Source organism: Grammomys surdaster, unplaced genomic scaffold (genome assembly GCF_004785775.1).
Source record: "Grammomys surdaster isolate TR1022 unplaced genomic scaffold, NIH_TR_1.0 126197, whole genome shotgun sequence".
Lineage (NCBI taxonomy): Eukaryota > Metazoa > Chordata > Mammalia > Rodentia > Muridae > Grammomys > Grammomys surdaster.
Window position 1 is genome coordinate 2,851,255 of NW_021621002.1, and position 24,654 is coordinate 2,875,908.

The window sequence follows — 24,654 nt, forward strand, 5'->3', positions numbered from 1 at the left end:
CTCCCTCTCCCTCTCCCTCTCCCTCTCCCTCTCCCTCTCCCTCACTCTCATGCTCTCTCTGGCACACTCTGGCGCTCTCTGTCTCTCTCTGTCTCTCTCTCTCTCTCTCTCTCTCTCTCTCTCTCTCTCTCACTCACTTTCTCACACTCTCTCGCGCGCTCTCTCTCTCTCCTTCACTAAGTCCAGCAATGTATAGCTCTGGTCCCCAGCAAGCTTCCTTGGGCTCTGTTCCCTTTGTCTTCAGGCTCATTGCTTCTTTTCTGCTGTTTGGATCTGCCTTGCATGTTCTCTGCTTCCCCTCCTCTCAGTTGTATCTGTGATTTTGTCTTTATAGATCCTTCCATTTGTTCACACAATTTTCTTGAATTTAGCTGAACATCTCTAGGGCAGCTCTGATGAAGTCTTTGGTGAATCTACCATGAGTTCTCTTTTGGTGATAATTTATGTTTCCTACTCTCCCTCCTATCTTGGAAGGGGCTAAGCTTTCCTGCCCCTCCGTGGGATGTGTGTGTTGTCGTTGGGAACTGCACATCTGGATGAGGTACTGCAGCAGCAGTATTGGAGATTAGATTCTCCAGTCTCTTCAGGTTTTGCTCCTTTGTTGTTATTGTTTTATTGATCTTAATTTTTTTATGGTTGTAAATTATCTCAGTGCCGAGAATCTTCCTAAGGCATAAATACAGATTTTCAGATGTTTTCCTGTGCTTCTCCTTTCTTCTATTTTTTATTTCATACATACGTGTACCTTGAAATAGTTGACATTATCCATGAATCCCCTAGGTAATAGGTCTCTGGGCATTCCTAGCTATCTAGACTGGACAGAGTCTTAGTTATCTAACTTTTGCCATTCTTATGAGAAGGTTTTTTTTTTTTAATCAAGTAGATTGATGTAGAAAACCCACCTTAAAAATAGGTGGGTGGCACTATGCCAGGCTTGTGTCCAGGAATGCATTAAATGGGAGAAACAGGCTGAGTCCATGTGTCCACAGCTCTCTGCTTCCCACTACAGTGCAAGAGGTCCAGTTACTTCAAGTGCCTGCCCCCATGAACGTGTAAAGCTTTCCTCCCTGAAGTCGCTCTTGTAAGGCATTTTCAATCAATATTAAAGGGAAGGTGACTAATGGAGACCTACCTGGTCATTAGTGTTTGAATCTCCAAATGGGAAACAGAAAGACAGAAGGCAAGAAGAGAATTTCCCAGCAAGCATTTCAGCCTAAAGGGGAGGGGCCTGCAACAATCTAGGGTCAATGTGAGAAATGACAAACACTGACATCAGTATCTGAACTTCTGTGGTCTGAAATAGTGAGGAGACACTGGAGCATGGATCCCCAAGATCTGAACAAGTGGGTAGTCGCTCCATGAGTATGCGCATGGCTGCTTGTTAGCAGGGTATGGGTGGGGAATGGCTCGATGCTGATGTCTCATGAGCTGAAACTGAGCAAAATCAATGGCAGTGTGTGACTCAAGTCTTTCCAGGACACAGTAAGTCTTCAGCGGATGCCAGAATCCCAAGACAAGTGCAACAGACAGAGTGCCAGAACCACCACCTCCAGGTAGAGTGGCAGACTGTGGTGCCTCCTACCTTGCCATCTTCCCAGAAGCCTTCCTTCCACCTGTCAACAATCTCGAAAACTCTGTCCTTTCTCCTTCTTCCCCCTTTACCATTATACACTCCCTTTTGAATCTGTGCTCATTAGAGAGTGGTTATTGTGCCTCTTGAGTTACCTGTGTTTAGAAAGGGGCAGGGGGAATGCGTGGCTGAAGCAAACCTCTCCATTGGGCAACTGCAGCTTTCAGGACTCTAGGACCCTCCCAACCAGGCCACTTCTTTAACGTATCATATGATTGCTGAATGACTCTGTCATCAGCAGCTAGCTTGCCCTCTGTTCTGTAGAACTTGGAAACAGAAGTAGGCCAGGAAAGGCCTAAATTCACGTGTTTGGAGAAATAAAAGATTTCTAAAGAGGAGCCCATGTCACCAGCAGTGAAGAGATGTCACCTCTATCCAGGTTAGCAAACTCTCTCTGAGTTATTTTGGGTGAGAACAAGGGTATTTATGTAGTTTTTCCTCCAAGCGTTGGCAATTAATTACATGTAGCCAAGAGCATTAAATTTTGGTCAAAATCAATTCTAATATTAACGGAAGAAAAAATCCCAAAGAACTGTCCATTCTATAGGTAAGCGAGAACACAAAATTATATGTCACAGATGTTAAGGGGGCTCTTTCCTTGGGCTTCTAGAATGATCAGACTCAGGACTGAATGGGACTGCAGGGTTCTGAGGGAGTAAAACTGCCTCTGTACGTGGTGGCAACTCTAAGGAAAGCCCCTACCACAGGGCAGAGTACGAAATTGTAGGTGTTTCATTCTGGGTACACCAAATGGCCTTCTTCGGGAAGAGGAGTCAGAGAGGAAAGCTCCCACAGAGAAGAAGTCCCTGCAGAGCCGTGGTTCGTGACCTTCTCAATGCTGAGACCCTTTGATACAGTTCCTCGTGTTGTGGTGCCACTCCCCCCCATAAAATTATCTTGTTGCTACTTCATAACTTTAATTTCACGCCTGTTATGAATCATGATGTAAAATAAATATCTGACCTGCAGAACATCTGACATGATCCCAAAGGGGTCACGACCCACAGGCAGAGAATCCTAGAGAATTCCAGGCTTTATATTCAGGGCCCAGGGAGGTATTACCTGAGAATTTCTGGTTTTGATGTCATCAGAGCTCTGCCCAGCTGCCTCAGCTTGGAGCCAGGAACCAGGTGTGCGGCCTGAGAGAAACAAGAGTGATGTCACCATCGATTGGCCCAGGGCCTCTGTACCCTGTGGAGACACTTCTGCTAAGCTAGCACCCAGAATACCGGCAGAGGATCTCCAGGCAACATGAGCCCAGCCTGAAACCTTCTGCCTTCTGGCCCTGGGTTGTGTGTTTCCACCCGTCTTCTGTGTCATGCAGTGGTGTGTGAGAAGGCCTTCCTGATGGGCATATACCAGGCCTCCAGGCACACTTCTCTGTCTGCCACTGAGACAAGCCAAGTACCTTGCAGGGTCTGCTAAAATGGAGGAATATTAGTCACAGCTGACACGATTTAGGTGTCCATTTAATGAAGCTCCAACAATATGTCTCTGAGATGTATTTGGCTTCAGTGTTGTACAAGTTGCACAGGACAGAATGCCATAGTTAAGAATTAAAAGAATGTAGAAGATAAAGGGGGTGGGGAGGAAGACCCCAAATACCACGTATCCTGTGTGTTACACATTCAATTCCAGTTTCCTGTCCTAGTGTCATCACAACAAAAAGTCTGATTTTTTTTTAAAAAAAAGATGATTTACTGGAGTTTTAAAGTCACATCTCCAGGTGCTTCCAAAATTTCCTTTCAGTCAGAGCTTCAGGACCTCACCTCCTGGTGTCTTTTCCTCTGAGATGTTTGGCTGGAAACTCTTGCCACCTGTCCTTTGTCTTGCTGCTGTCAGGGACTAGGGATTCCACAGCCATGTCTCAGAATGCACCCTATAATCTGCATTTCTGAGCCACTTAAAAAGCAACATGGTTATGGTCTCTGACAAAAGGTTCTAGGTGCTGGGAGCTTTAGGGTGCCTGACATTAGGGAGCTGCAACCAGCGGCTTGAACGTTCGTGAAGATGATTGGGGGGGGGGAGTGAAATTATATGACAAGAAAAATCCAGGCTTTTAAAATCCATAAAAATCCGTAAGAAGCAAATTTCCCTCGTGGGTGTTAGAATCACTATTTTAAAACTTTCCGACATTTTCGAAGCAGTCTACAGTCTTACATATTTGGCACCAGAGCAGTCTCGCAGGTAAGGCACGATTTTCAATGAACCATCACAAAGTGCTCTGAAACCCACAAAAAAGCACTAACCAAGGTCCAAACCAAGGACTGCATTTGTTCAAGAATAAAGATGTTTCAGAGCAAATCACAGAGAGCATGTTAGCTTTTTCTGCTAGTTGTCCGCAAGACACTGACAGGCAACCCTTGTTGTACTTCCATATGGGAGAGAAACCTTGCAGACTGTGGTCCTTAGCTTTACGTATGGCCTGTCTGCCTCAGATGAACCTCTCACTGGCCATAGCTTTCATGGACAGGCCGTTACTAACATTTTAGTTAAACTTGTATTCCTCATGTGTGTGACCTTGAACTGTGGGACCCTTGTCACATTAGTCAGTGTTACTCAGCGCCTTGCCTAAGCGCTGGTCTACTGGTAACTACCACAAAGGACTCTGGGAAGAATGGCCTCTGGGAACAACATCTGCCCCCATCTGATCACTAGTGTGCGGTAACATAGGCCTCATTGGTAGGCAGTTCCCATCAGCTTCCACGAGCTGATCAGAACACATAGGCTGGAGGAAAATTAGTTTCTCTGTCAAAAAGGACGGCACACTCCATGTCTGGTTGCAAGAAAAGCTTCACTGCTGTTGTAAGTGAGTGACTGGGACATCCTTGGGGACAGTCAGGACGCTCTGGACTGAAAAAGCAGCTTAAGGGGAGTTTCCTCTATGAGGTGCCACTAGCCTCTCTGGGGTCACTCTGTAAACGCTGCCCTTGCCACCTGCTGTCCCCGCACAGATCCGAGGCAGAGACTCGGAACCTGTGGAATGACAGAGTCTCCACATTTGCTTCTGTAGCTCATAATATGAAGTAAATGCATTTCACCCCACTTCCTCATTCCATGTCTCTGTTGTACAGAGAGCCGTATACTGCCATCTTCTGTCTCAGTCACGGACATGGCTGTGGATAAAAGGCAGAGGGACCATGGGCTTAAGGATTAGCTGTGCTTGGATCACTGAGCCCCTGATGGCTTCTAGCCTAATGTTTTGTCACGTGGAAACCGAGAGTGCCTTGTTACCTTTTCTAAGCACAGCTATACTTTCATACTAGGAGTCAAATCCATTTACAGGCAACAGGAGGATGGCGAGGTAGGACTTGGGCAGGGTGCAGAAAGGGTTTACAAACTTGGAAGGCCATTAAGGCAGAGTCTTAGATGTGCTAACAGCAGCCTTGGAGAGCGATCACTGCGAAGAGTTAACTCTATTTGGGAAAAGGTGGCTCCTATGCAGATCAGACCTGTCAGTCAGGGGACAACACTGTTTAAGCCTTGGCAGGAACGTGAACAGTATACATTTTTATATATTCAATATATATTTTATACAATATGCATTTTGTATATTGAACAATACGCATTTTTATATATTCAATATACATTTATTATAAAAATCTGCACAGAATAGTAAAGGAAAATAATGAAAGCCATGCATAATTTCCCCACATTTAACCTTTTTGTGTATTTCTATACTCAAATTCTTCCTTACTATATAATACAAAATTCAATAAATGTTTATAAAGTGTCTTTATGTTCGTTTTGTGTAGTCTTGCTTGGGCTGTTTTCACTGACATAGCAGCATGACAATTATTGTGTCTTTGAATATTCAACATACTCTTTTAAAGGCCATAAGAGTTCTAGCATGTGACTCTGTTATAATTAATTTAATCACATGGATGGAACTTGGTGCTATTTCCAAGTTTTTCACTCTGAAGTTACAGATGACTGGATATTTAAAAAAATTTTTAATTCAAACATTATTTACTGATTGTGTAGCTGGCTCCATTCTGGGAGCCAGAGATAGGCCAGTGGATAAAGCAGAGGTAGTTCTTTGCCAATCAGGGCTCCCAGCATACTGAGGCAGGAAGCAAGGGTCAGCAGGAAGGTACTTGGAGACAAAATATGGCATGAAGAAACTTTTAGGTACCTGGGCAGAAAGAGCTGTTGTTTGAACAGACTTTCTTTGATAAGCTACTTATAGTCTGAATAGATTCCAAATCTCACATGCTTAACACTCAACATGACAGTGTTTGGTCATGGAGCCTGTGGTGGGGCAGCAGGGGTGCCCCTGAGAGATGGTTATGAGGGTGGGACCCTCTGCAAAGAAGAAAGACTCCTACCTAGAAACAGAGTCAGCCGACTCGTACCAACTGTGAGAAGATACGTCTGCTAAACTCAGGGTTCCAGAGAAAACGGTGAGGGAGTGACGTGGGCATCCTGGAAAAGTGTCTCATACGGAAGGAACAGCGGCAAAGAAAGAACAGAGGCGGGGGTGTGCTTGGAACACCCTACAAAGCTGTTGCTGGGCCAATTAGAGGAAAGAGGTGGAAGGGGGAGGGACAGCGCATGCAGGCCCTGTGGTGACGGTGGAAATTTCTAACTGATCTGGGGGAAAATGGGAGGTTTTCTTTAGCAGAGGCAGCAGGGCTGGACTTGGGTGGACTCAGATGCAGTGTGAGACAGTGGAGCCTGCTAGATAGCTAAGTGGCTCAGCCAGGATGGGAGAGGGAGAGGAAGCGAGAAAGCCCTTTCCGGGGACATGTCAAAGAGAAATGACACAGAGCTTCCCAGTAAGGCGAGCGGGGGAGTAGAAGAGAGACAGAAATCCAAGATGACTGATGCCTTTCATGGGACAACAGGACATGGAGGAGCAGTCTGGGTGCAGGGGAAGGAGGCTATGGGAAGGGGGGTGTACTAGTGACTCTTAAGACAAAATGTGACATGGAGATCCTTGCACAGGAGGGAGAACTGGAGAGAAGCTACATATGGGGTCAGGAACTCAGGGCTGGAGGGGAGTGAGACAAAAGCAAAGGCAGAGCAGTATCTCTGCCACCTCTCAGGAGTAAGGCATACCCAGAAAAGACAACATCATGGGGTGAGCCCTGGACTGCTGTAAGCCAGTCCAGTAAGGGTGTGGTCAACTACACTAATGATTGGTAAGGGACCTGCCCCATTGTCACCACAAAGGTGGAACTAGATGTGACCAGTGGCCATGTGCTTTTTCTACTTAGGATCACACTCTTGGACCAGTCAGGCCTTTGATTTCCGTAAAATGAGCCCCTTGGTGCTGTGGTTCTAGCAGTGCGGTGGGGAAGTTCTACAGCTTATGGAAAGCATTGGGTAGTTGTATCAACAATGCCTCTAAAATAAGAGCTGGTCAAGAGTGAGCCATCGTACTGCACTCCCCGGAGTGGCCATTGAGCCATCGTACTGCACTCCCTGGAGTGGCCATGCCAATACGGAAGAAGAAACAAAATTGAAATCTGAAGACAGTTGTGGCGAGTGATAAAGAAGCGGGGATATGTTTGGTGGATGTACAGTCAGCTATGGGGGAAAGGGGTGCCTCTGTGGGCCCGTGCGAGATATCCCTTCCCCCTGAGGGGCCAGCCACAGGACAGTAGAGTATAGAATAGAGTTCACTCAGGGCATGGGGAGGGGAGTTGAGGGGGTAGTAGAGGCAGAGAAAGGCAGAGGGGGGCGAAGAGTAGAGAAGCAGAGGCTGGCCATGAGCATGTGGAGAGACGGGGAGGGGGGGAAGGACAAGAGGATAAAGCAAGAGCAAGAGAACCAGAGAGAGAGGAGAGGGCAAGCAGCCCCTTTTAGCTTGAGTCAGGCATACCTGGCTATTGCCAGGTAACTGTGGGGCGGACATACCTGGCTGTTCGTAGGTAACTGTGGGGTGGAGCTTAGACAAAACGCTAACAGAGGCTGTGGAAAGATGCAAACCACTGTGTACAGACGGTAAAGGTGAAAACTGATTGGACTGCTATAGAACCCAGCACGGTGGTCCCTCCAACTACAAACAGAATTTCCTTAGGACCTAACATCGTACTTTCGGATATGTATATAAAAATCAGCTGAAAACATAGTCTTGAAGAGACCTCTGAGCACCGCGTGTTGTATTGTTCTCAACCGCTAACATGCGGAAGCAATACAAACGTCTGACAGTGGATGAATGGATAAATGAACGTGGTATATAATACATGCAGACACATGTATGGCTATCGGCAAAGACTGTTAAAGGAAGGACAGTCTAACACAGGTGAACCTTGGGATATTCTGCAAAATGAAATAAACCAGCAACTAAAACCCAAGTAGCATATGCTTCTTCCTACACCAGCTATTACTGTGTTCAAAATCTTAGTGGAAAAAATTGAATGGTGGTTGTCAGGGGCTCTGGTAGGAGGAGGCCTAGGGCTATTTCTTCAGGTGTGTGGAGTCTTGGTTCTGCAAGGCGAGACTCATCCCCAGGTTTGGTTGTGTAGCAGTGTGATCACACTGATGGGGCCAACACTTAAAAACTTGGTGTAGATGGGGGCTTTCATGCTACATGTTTTATTTTTCTTGAGATTGAAAATTCCTTTAAAAGGAGACATTGGGACATGAGCACAGCCCTGGTGGCCATCAGCCACTTTTCCCACTGAACTGACTGTGGTGGACATACTGGGGACATGGGGCTAAGATGGGGTACGGCACGTGTGGCATTTCTCCTCCCCTCCTCCACCATGGTGTGGCTCTTGTGGGTATGTGCGGCACTCACCGGTCTAACTCTCTCTAGTGGGTGAGAGCACTTGGTGGGCAAGTATTTGGTCACATAGCAATGGCCTTTCTCCTGCTTTAGTGACAATAAGCATTTGTGAGCTAAGTATTGTCCTAAAAAACTCGAACAGATAAGGTTTTTGTTTTGTTTGTTTTGTTTTTGTCACTTGAATACACATTAGGAAAATAAAATTCATTGTTAGTGAGATTGTGTGTGTGTGTGTTGTGTGCGTGTGACACATGACAGCCAGCCCTAACCTGACCACACTGTGCCTAGAAATAAACTGCGTTATTACCCCAGTCGCTAGAGTGCTCAGACCTGAGTGATAATTACCTAGTGATAATTACCTAGGTCCTGTGTTGACTAAAGGAACTTAATATGGAGCCAGAGATCCCTTAAGGGCCATTGACCTTTACCCTAGAATGCCTGGGCCATCCCAGTGGCCTGCAGGGCTGTGAGGTATTGGCAGCTGCCTTTGCACAGCCTGCTTATTGCTGTCAGAAAGAGACGGGATGGTCTTTTTATTATTTTATAGTGGGAAAGTAAGAAACAACTGAGGGAAGTAAAACAATTTCACCGGCCAGCTATGGATTCCGTGGATAGCTGTAACACATGCCTTCCTGATGTCTGCCTTAAAACCCAACCCTAACCCCGCCTTCCACACAGCTTGCTGTATTAGCTCCTAGGCTGTTGTCCTTTTACTAGCTGTAAGAATCGTAAAAAAAAAAAAAAATTAATCCCAATTCAGGGCTTCTACCCCACCTTTGACCATTCAGTTCCTGGATAAAAGAGACACAACTTTTATTATTTACAATAAGCCTTAATCAGCACTAGAGCTGGGCAGATATCTACCCTCTATGCGATTAGAATCTACTTTCCTATCCATAACCTGAGTTTTTACTACGTTTCATCTGGGCTGCTCTTAACTCCTAACCCATGGCATCTTTCTCCTCTCTCTACCTTCTTTCTCTCCTTGTGGTCTCTTCCAATCCCAAAGCCTAGAACAAAAAGCCCTACCTATCTCAATTCTTCCCAGCTATTAGCTGTAGGCATCTTTACCCACAATCAGAAATAACTTGAGAGCAAGGTCACACAGAGTCACTTGGGTCCATGTGTGGACTACCTCTTCTCTGGGGCAACCAGATCTTGGGGGGTGGGCTGCACTTAGCATTACAATACATAGCAACAGAGCAAGCCTCAACCAAGAATAAATTTATATGATCTAAATTTGAGTTGAGTCTAAATCTCTGGTTTCTCCCAGTGGATACGAAGGCCATAGCACCTGCATTCAGAAAGTGTAACCACGATCAGTAGTTGGCTGCGGAAGTTTTTCATCACCCTATAAGGAAACCCCGGACCAATCAGCTGTCACTCTCATTCCCCATGTCCTGGTCCCTAGCAGACACTGTTCTTACCACCTCTGTGGTCTTGCTCATGTTTGACACTTCATCTTGGTGGAACGTGGTCTTGGGAATGGTTCCTTTTACTAAGCACAGTGAGTTTAAGTCCATCCACGTTGTATGTCTCAGCACCGACTCCTTTTGAGGGTTGAACTGTATCTGGCAGCGCATCTATACCCAACTTCATTGACCAATTACTAGACTATGGATATTTTCATTCCATGATTTCATTTGAACATTAAAATTCCTTGGAGCCTAGCCAGTGCAAGGAACTGATGGGCCTCTAGTTTGGACTGGGAATGTCTCCAAGGGCCCTTACGTTAAAGGCTTTGTGGCGCTCCTGGAGGTGGTAGGGCCTTTAAGAGGTGGGGCCTAGGAGGTCTTAAGTCACTGAGACCTTGCCCTTGAAACAGATTGACATCTGAGCCCTGCCCTGTCTTTCTTTAAGAAGAAGACACTCAAATTTTCATCCATCTGAGACCTGTGCACACTTTACACGGTGGCTCTGCATCCATGGGCTCATAGCTGCTATGTACTGGCTTTTCCAAGTTTGAGCCCTGTGGTGCCTGCAGGGGCTCACCAGAGCCAGGTACATTGGGAAATACACTTGAACTATCATGCTCCTCTGGTCTGCACTGTCCCTGGCCTGGATGTTTTCCTGCCCATGTGGAAATGTGGCTTTCTCCCAGGGGAATCTCATGACCCTGCCCATGCCCTACACGGCTCCCTCAACTGCCAGATCCCAAACCTCACACCAGTTAACTGAGGTGTGCTCAGAAAAATTCCACTCATCTGTCCTGGCTAATTTTATGTCAACTGACACAAGCTAGAGTCATCTGAAAGGAGGGGGCCTTGATTGAGGAAAGGCCTCTGTAAGACTGAACTCGAAGCAAGCCTGTAGGGAATTTCCTTAATTAGTGACCCGTGAGGGAGGGTTCAGCCATTCTGGATGGTGTTATCCCTTGACTGATGGCTCTGGGTTCTCTAAGAAAGCAGTCTGAGCAAGCCAGGAAGAGCAAGGCAAGAAGCAGCATTCCTCCATGACCTGAATCAGTTCTTGCCTCCGGGCTTCTGGCCTGCCTGAGTTTCTGCTCTGACTTCCTTCAGTAATGGACAGCTTCCTGGAAGTGTAAATGAAACAAACCCTTTCTTTCCAAGTTGAGTTTTAGTCCCGCGGTTCCATCAGCAATAGAGACCCTAACTAAGATATCCATCCATTACAGCGTGTGACATGAGCCTGGGCACCTGGCTTCTGTCTGTGGCATTTGATGTTCACATTGCACCTGCTGCCATCTGCCAGTTCCTGTGCATCTACTGCCCTGCAAAGCAATCCTAGGCAGACACATGCCCACTTCCACCCACAACTGGGTTTCCCTGTCCATCAGAACCTCGAGAAGGCTTGGCTTTCAGAGAGCACTGACAGCTCTCTTCTTTCTATTCATAGGGCACACCAGGCTTCTCTGTCTACAGTGACCACAGCCAGCAGAGAGAGTTGTGCTGATGCTGAGATGCTGGCAGCTTCTCTCTATTGAGCAGGAGACATTCCCCACTCTGCTCCCAGGGAGCTGAGCCCCATGGAAGGGACGTTGCCAGGCTCTCTGCAGGGACAGGTACACGAGTCTGTTGTTCCTGGACTCTGGTTTGGGGCCAGCCTTAAACATGTAATTTTCCTTTTGCATGTACAGACAAGTTGGACTTAGGCTTCACTTTGGTGGTGGGATAAGAACACCTCAACCTCGTGTTGCTGCTTCTGCCATCTCCTGCATTCTGCCATACTGAATGACTTAGTTCTGAATGCTCTAGACTGACACAGCTTCGGAATCCCTGCGCAGCCATCTCCCAATCCTGTGTTCTTTGGCTTTCCTGCCATTTTGGCCCTGAGTGGCATCCGTCCAGCCTCCTCCTCTCTAGACTGGACAATGTAAGTGAAGGTGCCTTTTGGAGCCTGCCTATATAGTGAAATTAGGAGGAGGAGCCCCCAGGGCTAGGTGGTTCTACTTTAGCTGTGCACCAGAGGGAGTGGGCAGCTTTCGAAAACTCCGACACCTGGCGCTCACTCTTGACTACCTGCAGGAGTTAGGAAGGCTGCTGGAGCATTGTCACGTTTAGGCAAGGTTGAGAACCATTGGCCTCTGATCATTTTCCATTTGTAGATTGCCAGAATCTGATGAGATACTTCTCCAGCTATGAATACAAAGGGCCCATGTCCCATTTCTCTGTTGTTTGGGTGTCGAGTCTCCCGGCCAAAGGCCCTGAGGAGGGAAGGACGCACCATTCATTCAGCATTTCTAAGGGGACACCAGTGACCTCTGGCATTCTATAGACATCTTTCAGTGAACCATTAGGTATCAGGACAAGTACATCTCCTTAAGCTTGTGGGAGTCTGCACACTCAGCACCCTTGCTAAGGGACAGTAAAGTCACACTGCTATCTGCAGGTGCCTTGTATTGTGGAGGGTCTTGGCAAAGTAATACTTACTTCTGGGGACCTTGCTGGGGTAAATCTTCTGACAGGGTTTGTATTCATCAGGAGGGGGAAAGTCTTCCATGGAGTGGAACGTGAATTTAGACTCGAAGTCATCTGTACATGTGAGAAACACGGGAATTGGAGTTTACTTAGATTACTACCGGGACCCAAGCGTGACTGTCTCCAGAGGCACACAGGTCACTCTGGGCTGGGTACCCTGCTTGCTGCTTGCCTGCTCTGTGCAGGGGTTTTGATGGCAGGGTTATTTCTCCAACAGTCCACCTGCTTTTCAAGTGTTCCTGGCTGGACAAGGGGATACAGCAGAGGCCAAATACAGTAATTCCCCTTCACCATGCCCGAGATCCTCTGCCCACCTAAGGGAGCCACTGAAGGAACAGAAAAGGGCTCCAGGCAGGGGGAAGAACCTAGCAAAGGACCTGGTACTAGCTTTCAATCAGGGTGCCTACTGTATTCCTAAAGGGGGGCTTTGAGGGAAGGAGACCCGTCAGCTTGGCTGTGTACAGTGTGAGACCTGGACTTCCCAAAGGTTCTGCCCTGGGGCTCTGGTGAGGAGGGAAGTGGCCCTGCCCCCTTCTTGACTGACAGTCTCCTTTCTGTTCTGACAGTAGTTGAGCACACAGAAGGGATGTGGAAGGTCTGATGACCCTAAGTGTCTTTCTTCCAACCTCTTTTTTCAGTCTTCCTCCTGCCTGTCAAGAAGTCAACTCCTCCTTCCCTTTCTCCAAGCCACTCTGGTCTTGTAGGCTTATAGATTTACTCTCCATGGTGATGTACATGCACGGTTTTAGTGCCGGATGTCTTCCCTTCCTCTGTCTGAGTCACACAGCTAGAGTGGGTCCTAGAACCATCCAGATGACATGGAGGGAAAAGCCCTATTTCACACATCCTGAAGACCGTTCCGTGTTTCTCTCTTTACTGCTCACTGAGAAACAGATACCACAGTGACAGCATGGGAAGCTGGCCAACTGTCCACCCCACTTGGGTGGGCAGAGAACTCTTGTCCTGTCTTTGGGGGGACAGGAAGCCTTCACACAAGTGGGGTCCTTACCAATCATGTGCTGGCTTCCATTCCGTAGCTGGCCTCCAAGCTGCTGGCTTTTGCTGGAAAGCTCTGTGGTGGGCGATCTTGCAGGTGGGGCTGGAGGTGGGTTTAGCTTTCCCCCGCTGGTTCCTTAATAGAGAAGAGGGCGGCTATTGAGGTACAGAAGTGGGACAGTAGATTTCAACTTTATGTGAGAGGTTAGGTGGTTAGCCCCTGCAACAATGCCTGGTAAGAGGACAACAACCAGAGCCAACCTAATTGAATTACAGCTTCCTCAACTGGCACAGGTTGCATACCTCTTTGTACCTCAGTTTGTTCATCTACACAATGGGAATAATAGCAGCAAGCATTTCCCAGAGTGGTTGAAAAGATTAAAGTGCACGACACAGGAAATGTGCCAACATTAGCTGCCACTATACTATCAATGATGCAATAAGCCTCATGGTCAGATGGCACAGCCCTGGGAAGGGACACACTGCAGAGTGATCGGAACTGGAAGGAAGACCTACCGGCAAGTGCCCAGCGAGGTCAGAAGGAGGACCTCCAGAGGGTGTTCCTGTCCTGCACTCTGCTCACACTAGTTCTCCCCATGCTGCAAGTCTAGCTTTTCTGTCCAGCCTTGGTAAAACCTTCTTGCCTGTCAGGGTCCATCTCACACCAACCTCCTTCCTCACCTTCCCTGGTTGGTCTCCAAGGTGAGAGGCTCTCTCTGTCCCTCTACAGTGTTTTGCTTGCTGCCCCTGCGGTGTCTGCGGTGTAGGTGGTTAGGGAGCCTCAGTAGGGTGTTCTACTGCTGTTCATCTCCTCGGTAACCCTGCCATAGCTCACTGAATAAAAAGGCCCCCTCTACCCCCCAGCAGGCAGTTCCTGCCAGTGGATCACAAACAACCTCTTCTTTCACCCCCATGTTGGGCTGAAACAAGAGAACCCTCACATTGTAGACAAAGAGAAAGGCCAGATAAGTGCCTGCTCTTAGGGACTTGGAGTCTGAACTGAGGAGCAGAGAGCCAGGTGACACATAGGCATGTCCACACTATCCAGCCTCTGCCCTACCCTCAGGGATTCCCAGCCTCCTTCCCCTCTCAGTTTTTCCTCAACCCCAGCTTCTGTCCCCTCCCAGCCTTCTTTGTCCCTCCCAGCCTCTATCTTCTCCCTTCCTGCTTTCCCCTCCCTAGGTAGCATGCTGGCCCCTGACAAGCCTGCTGCAGGAGGTGAGGGAATAAGTCTCTGATTCTCCACTGGATGAGACTCCACAGGGGACTAGGAAACGGGTCACGCACTACAAGACACATGCAGGCAGGCCCTCATTTGGCAATCTTACGTGAAAGTTGGCATTATTTAGAAAATAACCGCTTAAGCAGCCCCCCCTTAAACGGGGGTGGATGAGGAGCCTAGCATTTGAATTCAGGTACCTACACATCCCAAGAAACTGCACATGCGCCTGAATATTTGTATGTCATGTGCAGACATGTGTGGTGTGCATGTGATACATGTACATGTGTTTAACGCTATGTGTACATGTGTATGTAGGATGTATGTATGTGTGGAACACATATATTTGCTATGCGCATGTGTACATGTATAGGTATGTAGTGTATACTGTGTATGTATATGATGGATGGACCTGTATATGTGTGTACACGTATGTATATGGTGTAAGTAGCATGTGTGTGAGAGATGGACTGGTATGTGTGAGTGACATGTATTATCAGTGTACTTGTGTGAACACATGTGTGCAGATGTGTGTTCACCAGCCTGGGCATGTGCTGAGTGTTTCTGCATGTATGCATGTGCTGAGTGTTTCTGCATGTATGCATGCACGCACAGGAGTGTGGCTGCAGTGGTTTCTGCTGCACGTAGCCCCTGCATGCTCTCTCCAATACCGTGCTTCATTCACAATCCTTCCTGGGAAAGAGTTATCCTTATTTTGGCTCAATACACAAGCCTGCTTTCTTGAGTCGGCTGGAGAATCTACAGAATACAGACTGTGTTCCAGTGGCTGTCACTCAGGTAACTAAACCAGAGACCTACTTCTGGAAACTGGCTGTACCTAACCCAGGGGGGAGGTCCAGAGCCAGACTGAATAAACACCACGTCTCCAGCCCTCACCGTTGCTAGAGCCAGACTAGTGTCAAACATTCTCCATACTGTGAGACAGAAACGTCTGCCCGTCACCCTATTTGACAGACAAGAAAGCACAGAGAGGCTAAGAGGTTGCCCCATGACACGCAGCTAGCAATGTCAAGAGGGTCAAGGTCAGAATCTCTGGTACGGTCTGTGGGATCTAAGATAGGACTCCCAGCCTCCCTCAACAGTGGCTTCCATCTTGAAACAAACAGTAAGGTCCCACAAAAGGGCCAGGTTTTAGTGTTCTCATGGAAACTGGATTTGAACCTTGCCATGGTGTGCGCACGGCTCAGAGGACTCAGGGGAGTCTCGAAGGCTGCTTTACCTGGGCCTCGCCGCTTCTTCTGCAGGATAGCCTGAGGGCCAGGGCCGGGAGCACCCGGAGGTGTGGGCAAGGCCTTCTGCGCCTGGAAGCTGGGGGATTTGGGGGGCAGCGGGGGAGGAGTCTCGCTGCCGCTGTTGTTTGAGCCTGGCAAAGGGGGCGGGGCCCCAGCGGCCCTCGGGGAGCTAGAGGCGTGGATGGGGAGCGGTGGTGGAGGTGGTGGTGGTGGTGGAGGTGGTGGTGGCGGCGGCGGTGGAGGAGCTGGTGGTTCTCGTACCTCCTGTGCAGGGCTGCTGGGCTCTGAGTGGAGTCCCGGGTACCCACAGGGTGGGAGAAGGGGGAGCGGGGGTGGGATGGGTGGCAGGTGCAGCGGGGCTAGTTGGGGCCTCACTGCCTTGTCACTGAGCGCTGAGGCTGCGGGCAGCGGGGGCGGAGTCGGGGGAGGAGGCGGAAGAGGAGGTGCGCAGGGTATAGGGGGTGGCACCACAGATGGAGTCCCCTTGGTTGGAGGGACAGGTGGGGACACCAACGGGGCTTTGATGGGAGAGGCCGGGGGGAGTGGCGGAGGTGGAGGCGGGGGTGGGGGTGGAGTGGGAGGCGGTGGGGCAGGCACACTGGGGCGAGGAGGGGCCGGCCTGGCAGAGCTGTGCGTCTCTGAGGCATTGCCTAGCCTGGGAGATGCAGGGGCAGGAAGGGGGCCGCCGATGGCTTTGGTGGGGAGCCGGGGAGAAGGCGCTCGGGAGCCAGGGCCCTGTCCGGTCTTGCCTCCTGGAAATGAAACACATTCTAGGTTAGCCCTGCAATGTGGGAAGGAAAAAAGTCCAGGTGACTGGGCGGTACACAGGACTCAGGAGCCTGATGTCCCTGTAGCTGAGGAGTAGACTGTGCAGGCCCACTGTGAGGCTACACACGTGCAGCAGGCACAAGTCCCCCCTCAGCTGGATCTGTCCTCCTCTAAGGCAATAACAAACAAAACACCCCTTTTTACCGCTTACAGCAGCAGTATATTTGGACAATTTTTAATACAACAATTAAAAGAAAAAACACTGAATGCTCACTAAGGCATAAATTAATGCTATGGCCTGCTACTGGTCTCAGTGACCAGATCAAGCCCTCTGGTGTCATTTTTATGTGTTCTGTCAAGAGATGACGTTCACTCCCTGTCCCAGCTGTGACTCCCTGGCTCTGACTAACCTAGAGGAAGGAGCAGGAAGTAACCCTTGGCAGACTTCTAAATTAGCTGTCTCTAGAGACTATGCACATCTTCTCTCTTGATACCCAACACAAGCCCTTGGTGGCCTGCTGCAGATCTGCAGATCATGTGGCTCTGAGGACTGTCAGTCCAGTTGTTCCAGCTGGGGCCCTGGAGATAGGGGAAGTAAGCCACCTCTCCAGTTTGCAGCTGTTTGCAGATGCTAAGGAGCCTAGGTAAGACCATCCTAAATCGCGCATAGACAGAATGACAGTCTAAATAAGCAGGCGGTTAAAGCTCCTACATCTTTTCATTTGGCTGCCCAGCAGTGTCTAACTGATACGGAGATAGAGATCCATCACGACTCAACACAAGCTGGTGGGTCCGCAGCACTGTCCGGTCTTTTATGAATGGCACTCCGTCTAAGATGATGCCTTTGCTAAACAAGTCATTCTCCAGTTATGATGAGGCAATTTAAATAGATGCGGTTTTAAAAAGATTCCCAGAGAACAAGTCTGGGATTTAGGAGTTCCCAGGGTTAAAGTTCTCAAATGTACATCTCCGTGCTATATAACTATTTATGCATCCCACATGTTGGGGGGGAGGAGGAATGAAGAAAGGCGGCCACTGTTGGTACCAGGCCTGAACTCAATGATGTCACATCCAGGAGACCCTACATCGTTGCCAAGGCAACCGCCATACACTCCCAGAATCCACCTGGCTACCTCACCTTTACCTGGGAAAAGGCTACATCATCGCCCATATAAATAGGCAGAACCTCCTGACCTCGCTCTCTTCTCCCCATCATCTTCTTCCGTTTCTCTCCCCACCTTTGCCCTCCGCCCTAAATAAACCCCTCTCCTCGTGGAACCGTTTGGTCTGGTGTAGTCTGTCCTAAGCTATGCGCCGAAATCTAGCAGCCATCAGGCCACCAGGTTGGATCCTTCCATACCTGCCACATCCCTCTGGCCTGCTGGTCTCAACACAGGAAAGCCACCAGCGAAGAGATCTCCCAGGGCAGGGGGCGTGGTTCCTCCTCGGGTGCTGCCGCCAGCGGCTCCTCCCTCTTTGCTGGTTCCTTTTGAACCTGGAGAGGAGAGGCAGGAAGATAAGTAAGAAGTGCCAGCGGGCCTTTCCCACCCTAGCCCAATGCCACCGCTTTCACTGTGTGTGTTCTCATGCCTAAGCCTGTCTGCTACCCAGTCTAGTCCCATCAGAGTGAGGACCATCTGTGGCTCAAATTAGAAAACTCAACTTGACATAGAAAGGCCTAGACACCCTCTCTTCTCCCCACAAAGTCCAAGCTTAACTCATTTAGACATTTTAACTTCATATTTTTTTTATTTATGGATCAGAATGTCCAGACATGTGGCATCAGTAACCCTACCTTCCATATACGGTGGTTACCAGCCATAGACACTCAGAAGACACACTCAACTTAGACAAGAATTCCTGAGATCCAGCTGTAAGGCATTTTCTCAATTAGTGATCAATGGGGGGGAGGGTCCTTTGTGGGTAGTGCCATCCCTGAGCTGGCAGTCTTGGGTAATATAAGAAAGCAAGCTGAGCAAGCCAGGGGAAGCAAGCCAGTAAGTAACATCTCTCCATGGCCTCTGCATCAGCTCCTGCTTCTTGAGTTCCAAGCCTGACTACCTTTGGTGAAGAACAGCAATGTGGAAATGTAAGGTGAATAAACCCTTTCCTCCCAACTTGCTTCTTGGTTATGATGTTTGTGCAGGAATAGAAACCTTGACTAAGACAGGAGGGGAGTGTTGGAGGAAGTATGTCTCTGGAGGTGGGCTTTGAGAGTTTAAAGACTCTGGCTGTTTCCAGTTTGCTCCCTGCTTCTTCATTGTGGCCGAAGATCTCAACTCACAGCGTCCAGCTCCATCTGCCATACCTCTACTCTGCCAGCACGGCCTCTCCTCCCTCCGGAACCATAAGCCCAAATCAACCTTCTATGACTTGTCTTGGTCATGGTGTTTTATAATAGCAGTGGAAAAGTAACTGAGACCCAAGCTAAGAGTAACATATGCAGTTAGGGCACAGTGCCCACTGTTGGATGAGTGTCAGATTACTCTGAATATTACATACAGTACTCGTTGTGATTAGGCAGTAGGTGTGACAATAATATGTATCAGTCTGCTAACTGCTAACTGAGCTTAACCGATTAGACAATGAGTCTAGTCAGAAATGAATCCTCATTATAATCAGTGTTGAAAAGGTTTCTTTTAAAAGGTATCCATCTTTGGGACTAGAGAGAGGGTTCAGCTGTTAAGAGCACACACTGCTCTTCCAGAAGACCTGAATTCAGTTCTGAGCATCTACACTGAGCAGCTGATAACCTGCTGCAACACCAGCTCCTCTGGCCTCTGCAGGCATCTGTATTCATATGTACATACATACAGATGGGAATGTACATGTTTGTACACATGTGCACACATATACACACACCTACACATAATTGAAAAGAATAAAGATAATTCTTTAAAATGTGTGTGTTTATGCCCTAACACATGTAGTTATAGATTATTGAAATACAATACTAGTAATAGGACTATTTTTGAGAATTGCTATAATTTTGAAATATATGAAAACGTAATACAAAATGTTTCTGGATATAACATGTTAACGTTTTGGAATCTTGACCAAATCAAAAAAAGAAGGTTTTTTCATTTACATAATTTTCATATTGCATTCACATTGCAATAACATTGTGAATGTCTCTGATGACACTCAATGGGACAGTTAAAAATGATGAAATTTGCTATGTGTATTTTATCACAATCTAAAAATGATACTTATCACAAGGGGGTTTTGTTGTTGTTATCAAAAAGTAATGAAAGATAATGCAAGCTCTACCACCTGTGGCCTTTCAGAAGGGAGGGTCTGAATCCCTCACCTGATGGCCTGTCCCTGCAGCAGGTCTGAGATGGTTTGAGAGTGCATGGGTCACAAATGCAGATTAGCTAGAGTCTGACCATGCTCTATGGATCCCCATCCTGGGCTCCCTGGGGGCTGCCCTGGGCTGCCCACTTACTCTCGATCTGTGGGGCACTGCGGTCATTGATCTGGGTGACTTTTCGTAGGCGTTTGCCTTGCTGGATGTCAGCCAACAGTGCACTCCGGCCTTTCAGATCTGTCTTCCTTAAGCTGGGGGTGTCTGTGCTGACCTGCAAGGAAATTGGGGTTTAACTGTTAGAAAAAAACAAACAACAACAACAACAAAACCCATAGCATTTGCAGAGAAACAAAATGCCCCGTCGGGTGTGTCTCTCTCCTATGGGAATTCTGCTTTTTCTGCATTCTCCTATGGGAATTCTGCTTTTTCTACAATCTCAGGTCACACCCACACTTCTCTCCCTGGGACATCAAATGGACTCTGTATTAGATGGTCTATACAGGTGCCCATCTTGAGCATAAAGTCCTGGTGGTCTCAAGGCCAAATCAGATCCCTTTCACGTACCTGGCCTTCCATTTTTGCATCCCTGACCGCTCCCAGATTCTGAATGGACCTATTGTAGGATACTGTGCTTTTTAGCTGCAGCGGATTCAGGCTCTGGGAGCTGGCTTTATGGGAGGTACAATGACCTTTGTATGGAGCCCAGCAGAGAACTGGGAAGCTCAAGAGAAATGGAGTTCTCAAGGGTCAGAAAATTAGAAGACAGGGAGTCAGGGGTCACAGTGTATTTTAGTGACTATAAACTCTATTTACTGGGTGATTGAATGATTAGTGAGTGAATTAATGATTGAATTGGATCCAATAGGTGTAAGACACCGTGTGAATTCTCCTGAACATACATTTATGCCAGGGACACAGGCATACCATGCAAGGAGCTCAGTCCTCTATATCACAGCACATGGCTGAGCATCCACTGATGGTCATGGAGAGGAAGGACCATGAGAACCAGGTAAATCAGGCTTCTGGGAAGACGTGAAGCCTCACACAGTACCTGATGGGGCATTGGGCTTTGAAAATCCTTGTTCTAGTCAGAAAAGTGGGGTGACGCAACATTACAAACTCTCTCATACATTCTAAGAGACTGGAACTTTTGCTGACCCATAGTTAATAATACGCCCTGAGGTTACTGCTATCCTACTGTGGACTCGACCTGTCTTTTTAACCCACCTTTAAGACAGCAACAAAACAAGCCACCTAACCTGCCTTGGGTTTCCCATGTGATGATTTTTTTTTAAAGATTTATTTATTTCATTTATATGAGTATACACTGGAGCTGCCTTCAGACACACCTGAAGAGGACACCAGATCCCATTACAGATAGTTGTTAGGCACCGTGTGGTTGCTGGGAATTGAAGAACCAGTCAGTGCTCTTAACTACTGAGAGCCATCTCTCCAGCCCTCCTGCCCTCATGTGATGAACTTTTACAACCTAAGCTAAGGCATAGCTTTAATCTTGTTATGTAGTCTTCCATACCCTGACCCATGAGTGATTCATGCATGAATGCATGTTACCATAGTCGATGGCAAAGTCATACAATAAACATCTTCCATAAGCAGTGGAAGCAACATATAGCAACATATGCGCATGGCTTGATAGCATTTGCCTGTTTGTTAGCTGATGAAGTAAATAAAGTCTCATTCCTTGTAAAACCCTGCTAAAGATTTCTGTAAGGGATCTCCCATTCCTTCTTCATATGATACTTTTGTGCTGTTCAGTAATACAGAACAAAAACCCTTTGTTAAGGACACACACACACACACATGTATATGAAGACACACACACATGTATATAAAGACACACAACCACACATGCACACATGCATACACACACGCATGCATGCACACGGAAACGCATACACGGATTTACAAGACAGCATTCAGGAAGGCACAGATTCAGGCTTACACCACAGATTAGAGACAGGAGAGAGATGCTGGCTTGCTCTTGGTTAAATTACTCCAAGATTTCTTTTCTTAATTGGACACCAACATATATTGTGATTCTGGATTTATAACTAAGGGATCTAATCCAATTCAGAAAAGAGAACGATTAGATCGCCTGATAGAAACTCTGGGCTGTGGGGCACCAGAGACGCTGTGTTCTGGGCTAAACGTTCCCACCGGTGACTCCAGCTTGACTTAGACCCTCAACAAGTTTGAAAGGCATAAACTCTAACGCCGGATTCATGTTGCCTGGAAACACACCTTGTGAGGCTTTAGGAGAGGCTATGGATGACGGTCAGTAACATAACTGTGGACCAAGGGCTCCAGTTCTAAATCCTTCGGCACATTTAGACATAGCTCAGATGCTTTTACGACACATGTACAACAGGGTTATTTCTTATGCACCACGGTTTTAAAATAGTCTGTAAAAGACATTAAAATCCAAGTCATGTAAAACCGAATGAGTAAAAGCATCGGGACCCGAGGCAAGAGGGATACAGCTGTTCTTGTAAAATTTACTTTACGATTTCAGGTGTGCACGATGGCTGGCTAGTGATGCAGGGTAAGGAGTGTTCTGTAATTGTCTAAGGGAAGGGCAAACAGCAAAAGAAGTCCTCTTCAGATGCTGGTTTTGAGGAAGGGGAGGATTTATTTATTTATTTATTTTGGTTTTTTGAGACAGGGTTTCTTTGTGTAGCCCTGGCTGTCCTGGAACTCACTCTGTAGACCAGGCTGGCCTCGAACTCAGAGATCCACCTGCCTCTGCCTCCCAAGTGCTGGGATTCAAGGTGTGTGCCACCACTGCCCAGCAAGGGGGAGGTTTATAATGTTGTTTGCAAAGCACTCATGAGGCAAGAATTCCCCATCTCCCACCACTTCTTGGAGAAGGATCATCTCACCCACTTCAGACTCAAGTTTTTACAATTTTATTTTATTTATATGTATGGGTGTTTTGCCTACATGTATGTTTAAGTTCCACACGCTTATCTGGTAACCCTCAGAGGTCAGAAGAGGGTGCTATATCCTCTGGAACTGGAGTTACAAAGGGTTGTGACCTACTGTGTAGGTGCTGGGAATCAAACTAGGGCCTTCTGGATGGAATATGAGCCAGTGTTCTTAACTGCTAAACCATCTCTCTCCAGCCCCTCGATTTCTTTTACTGCCTGAAGACATCCTTATTCTCTGATTTTGCCCATTCCAGACGTTTCAGGGGAGGGCCATGGAGAATGGTGCATTGAAATCATTATCTTAATTTTGCTACTTATTTAGCACATGCTTCAGTATGTGCCTGGGGATTTTTACATGACAGATTGACAAATGAACACATTCTCTATCTCACTGGTGACTATTCCCTTCTCTCTTGACTCTCTCCTGCTCCTGAGTTTGCCCTGACAATTTCCCACTAGAGGGCTCTCCTGCACCTGCCATCATAAGGCACCTGCCAATCTTGTCTGCCAGGCAGGCCAAGGAAGAATTGCTAACTTCTGGGGGGGGAAAAGCAAAGCTATATATATTTAGACTTAATAGGTTTCAGACAAAAGGACACATTCATTCATATGTTGAAGATTGTATTACACAAAGATAGTCATTTCTTCTTAAGCTACAATATTTGTCAATCTTCCAACTATAGCAGTTAAAAAAAAAACAACCTACAATCCTAAGAATCCTTGTTACCATAGTGACAGGGATAATGAAGCAGGAAGAGAGAGTTTCTAAATATCAACTGTGTGTTTTCCTCTGTGCCAATCCTCCTCGTCATCGGCAACTTTACCAAAATCATAAGCACAGGAAGGGAAGCAACTCCGGACCTTTGGCCTCTGGAAAACAAGCTCCAAAATTGTCTGAAACACCCATCGTGACATCTCTGTGAAGACCACCCTGGTCTCTTCCTGATAACAGTGTGTTGAGAACAGAAGTCTGTCTGTTTCCACACAAAGCCCTGGTTCACGTAGTTTGCTGCCATAAGACTCAAAAGAAGTCATCGAGGAACTGAGGAGGACGTGAAACCATACAAAAGACAGGCACATGAGCCTTTCCTTTTGGATAAAGCAGCTGGAAGCCAGAGGTAAGCCCATAAGCAGATTAGAAATACCAAAATCAAATGACGGCGACACAGAGCCAAGGGTAGCAGCAGAGCCGGAGAGGTAGCTGCTCTGATTTGGATACATTATAAAAGCCATTTTTTTCCTTTGCTGGGCCAGTAAATGAAGCATCGGAGCTGTGGTTGTTATCTGGGGAGGGGGTAACAGTCTAGATCAGAAGTGTCCTATGCTGCACCTCCTTGCTTCCCTCTGCCATCTGGCCCCTTGTAACACTGTCTTCTGTGAGAAAGGTTGACACCAATGTCGCTGGTTCTCTCCTCTCTCCATGTGAAAAACTGCTTCTTTAAGAATACGTGTTTATTATTATCTTTAATTTCATTTTATGTGCATGGGTCCAGCAAGCCTGTAGACCAAATATGTGCCTAGTGTCTGAGGAGGCCAGAAGAGCGTGTCAGATCCTTTGGAACTGGAGTTACAGATGGCTCTGAGAGGTTCTGTAGATCCTGGGAATTGAATCCAGATCTTCTGGAGGTGTAGTTAGTGCCTAAGAAGCTTCTTTCTGAGTGGATGGAGGTTTACTGAGGGGACAACAGAGATCAAAGGGCAGCAGGCCAGTATCACACATTCCTCCCAAAGCTGAGCAAATGTCTCACAGAGAATGGAAAGATTCTATGGGCCAGAGCTCCCAGAGGCCCATTGTCAAATAGTCTTCCAGACGTGACGGGCCTCTGCACTCATGAACTGTCTACAGTTGTGGATGC

General features: G+C 47.5%; 1 protein-coding gene across 1 annotated transcript in view; it reads right to left on the minus strand.

The window, feature by feature from the left end:
* Wipf3 (WAS/WASL interacting protein family member 3) overlaps positions 1–20,426 on the minus strand; it is a 23,957-nt gene extending 3,531 nt beyond the window's left edge. The window contains exons 1-7 of the mRNA XM_028758412.1: positions 20,415–20,426; positions 19,989–20,121; positions 17,901–18,035; positions 15,760–16,524; positions 13,314–13,436; positions 12,257–12,358; positions 2,693–2,769 (exon numbers count right to left, since the gene is read on the minus strand). Of these exons, the coding sequence (XP_028614245.1) occupies positions 2,693–2,769; positions 12,257–12,358; positions 13,314–13,436; positions 15,760–16,524; positions 17,901–18,035; positions 19,989–20,121; positions 20,415–20,426 (1,347 nt within the window). The remainder of the gene's footprint in view (positions 1–2,692; positions 2,770–12,256; positions 12,359–13,313; positions 13,437–15,759; positions 16,525–17,900; positions 18,036–19,988; positions 20,122–20,414) is intronic.
* Positions 20,427–24,654: the final 4,228 nt, after the last annotated feature.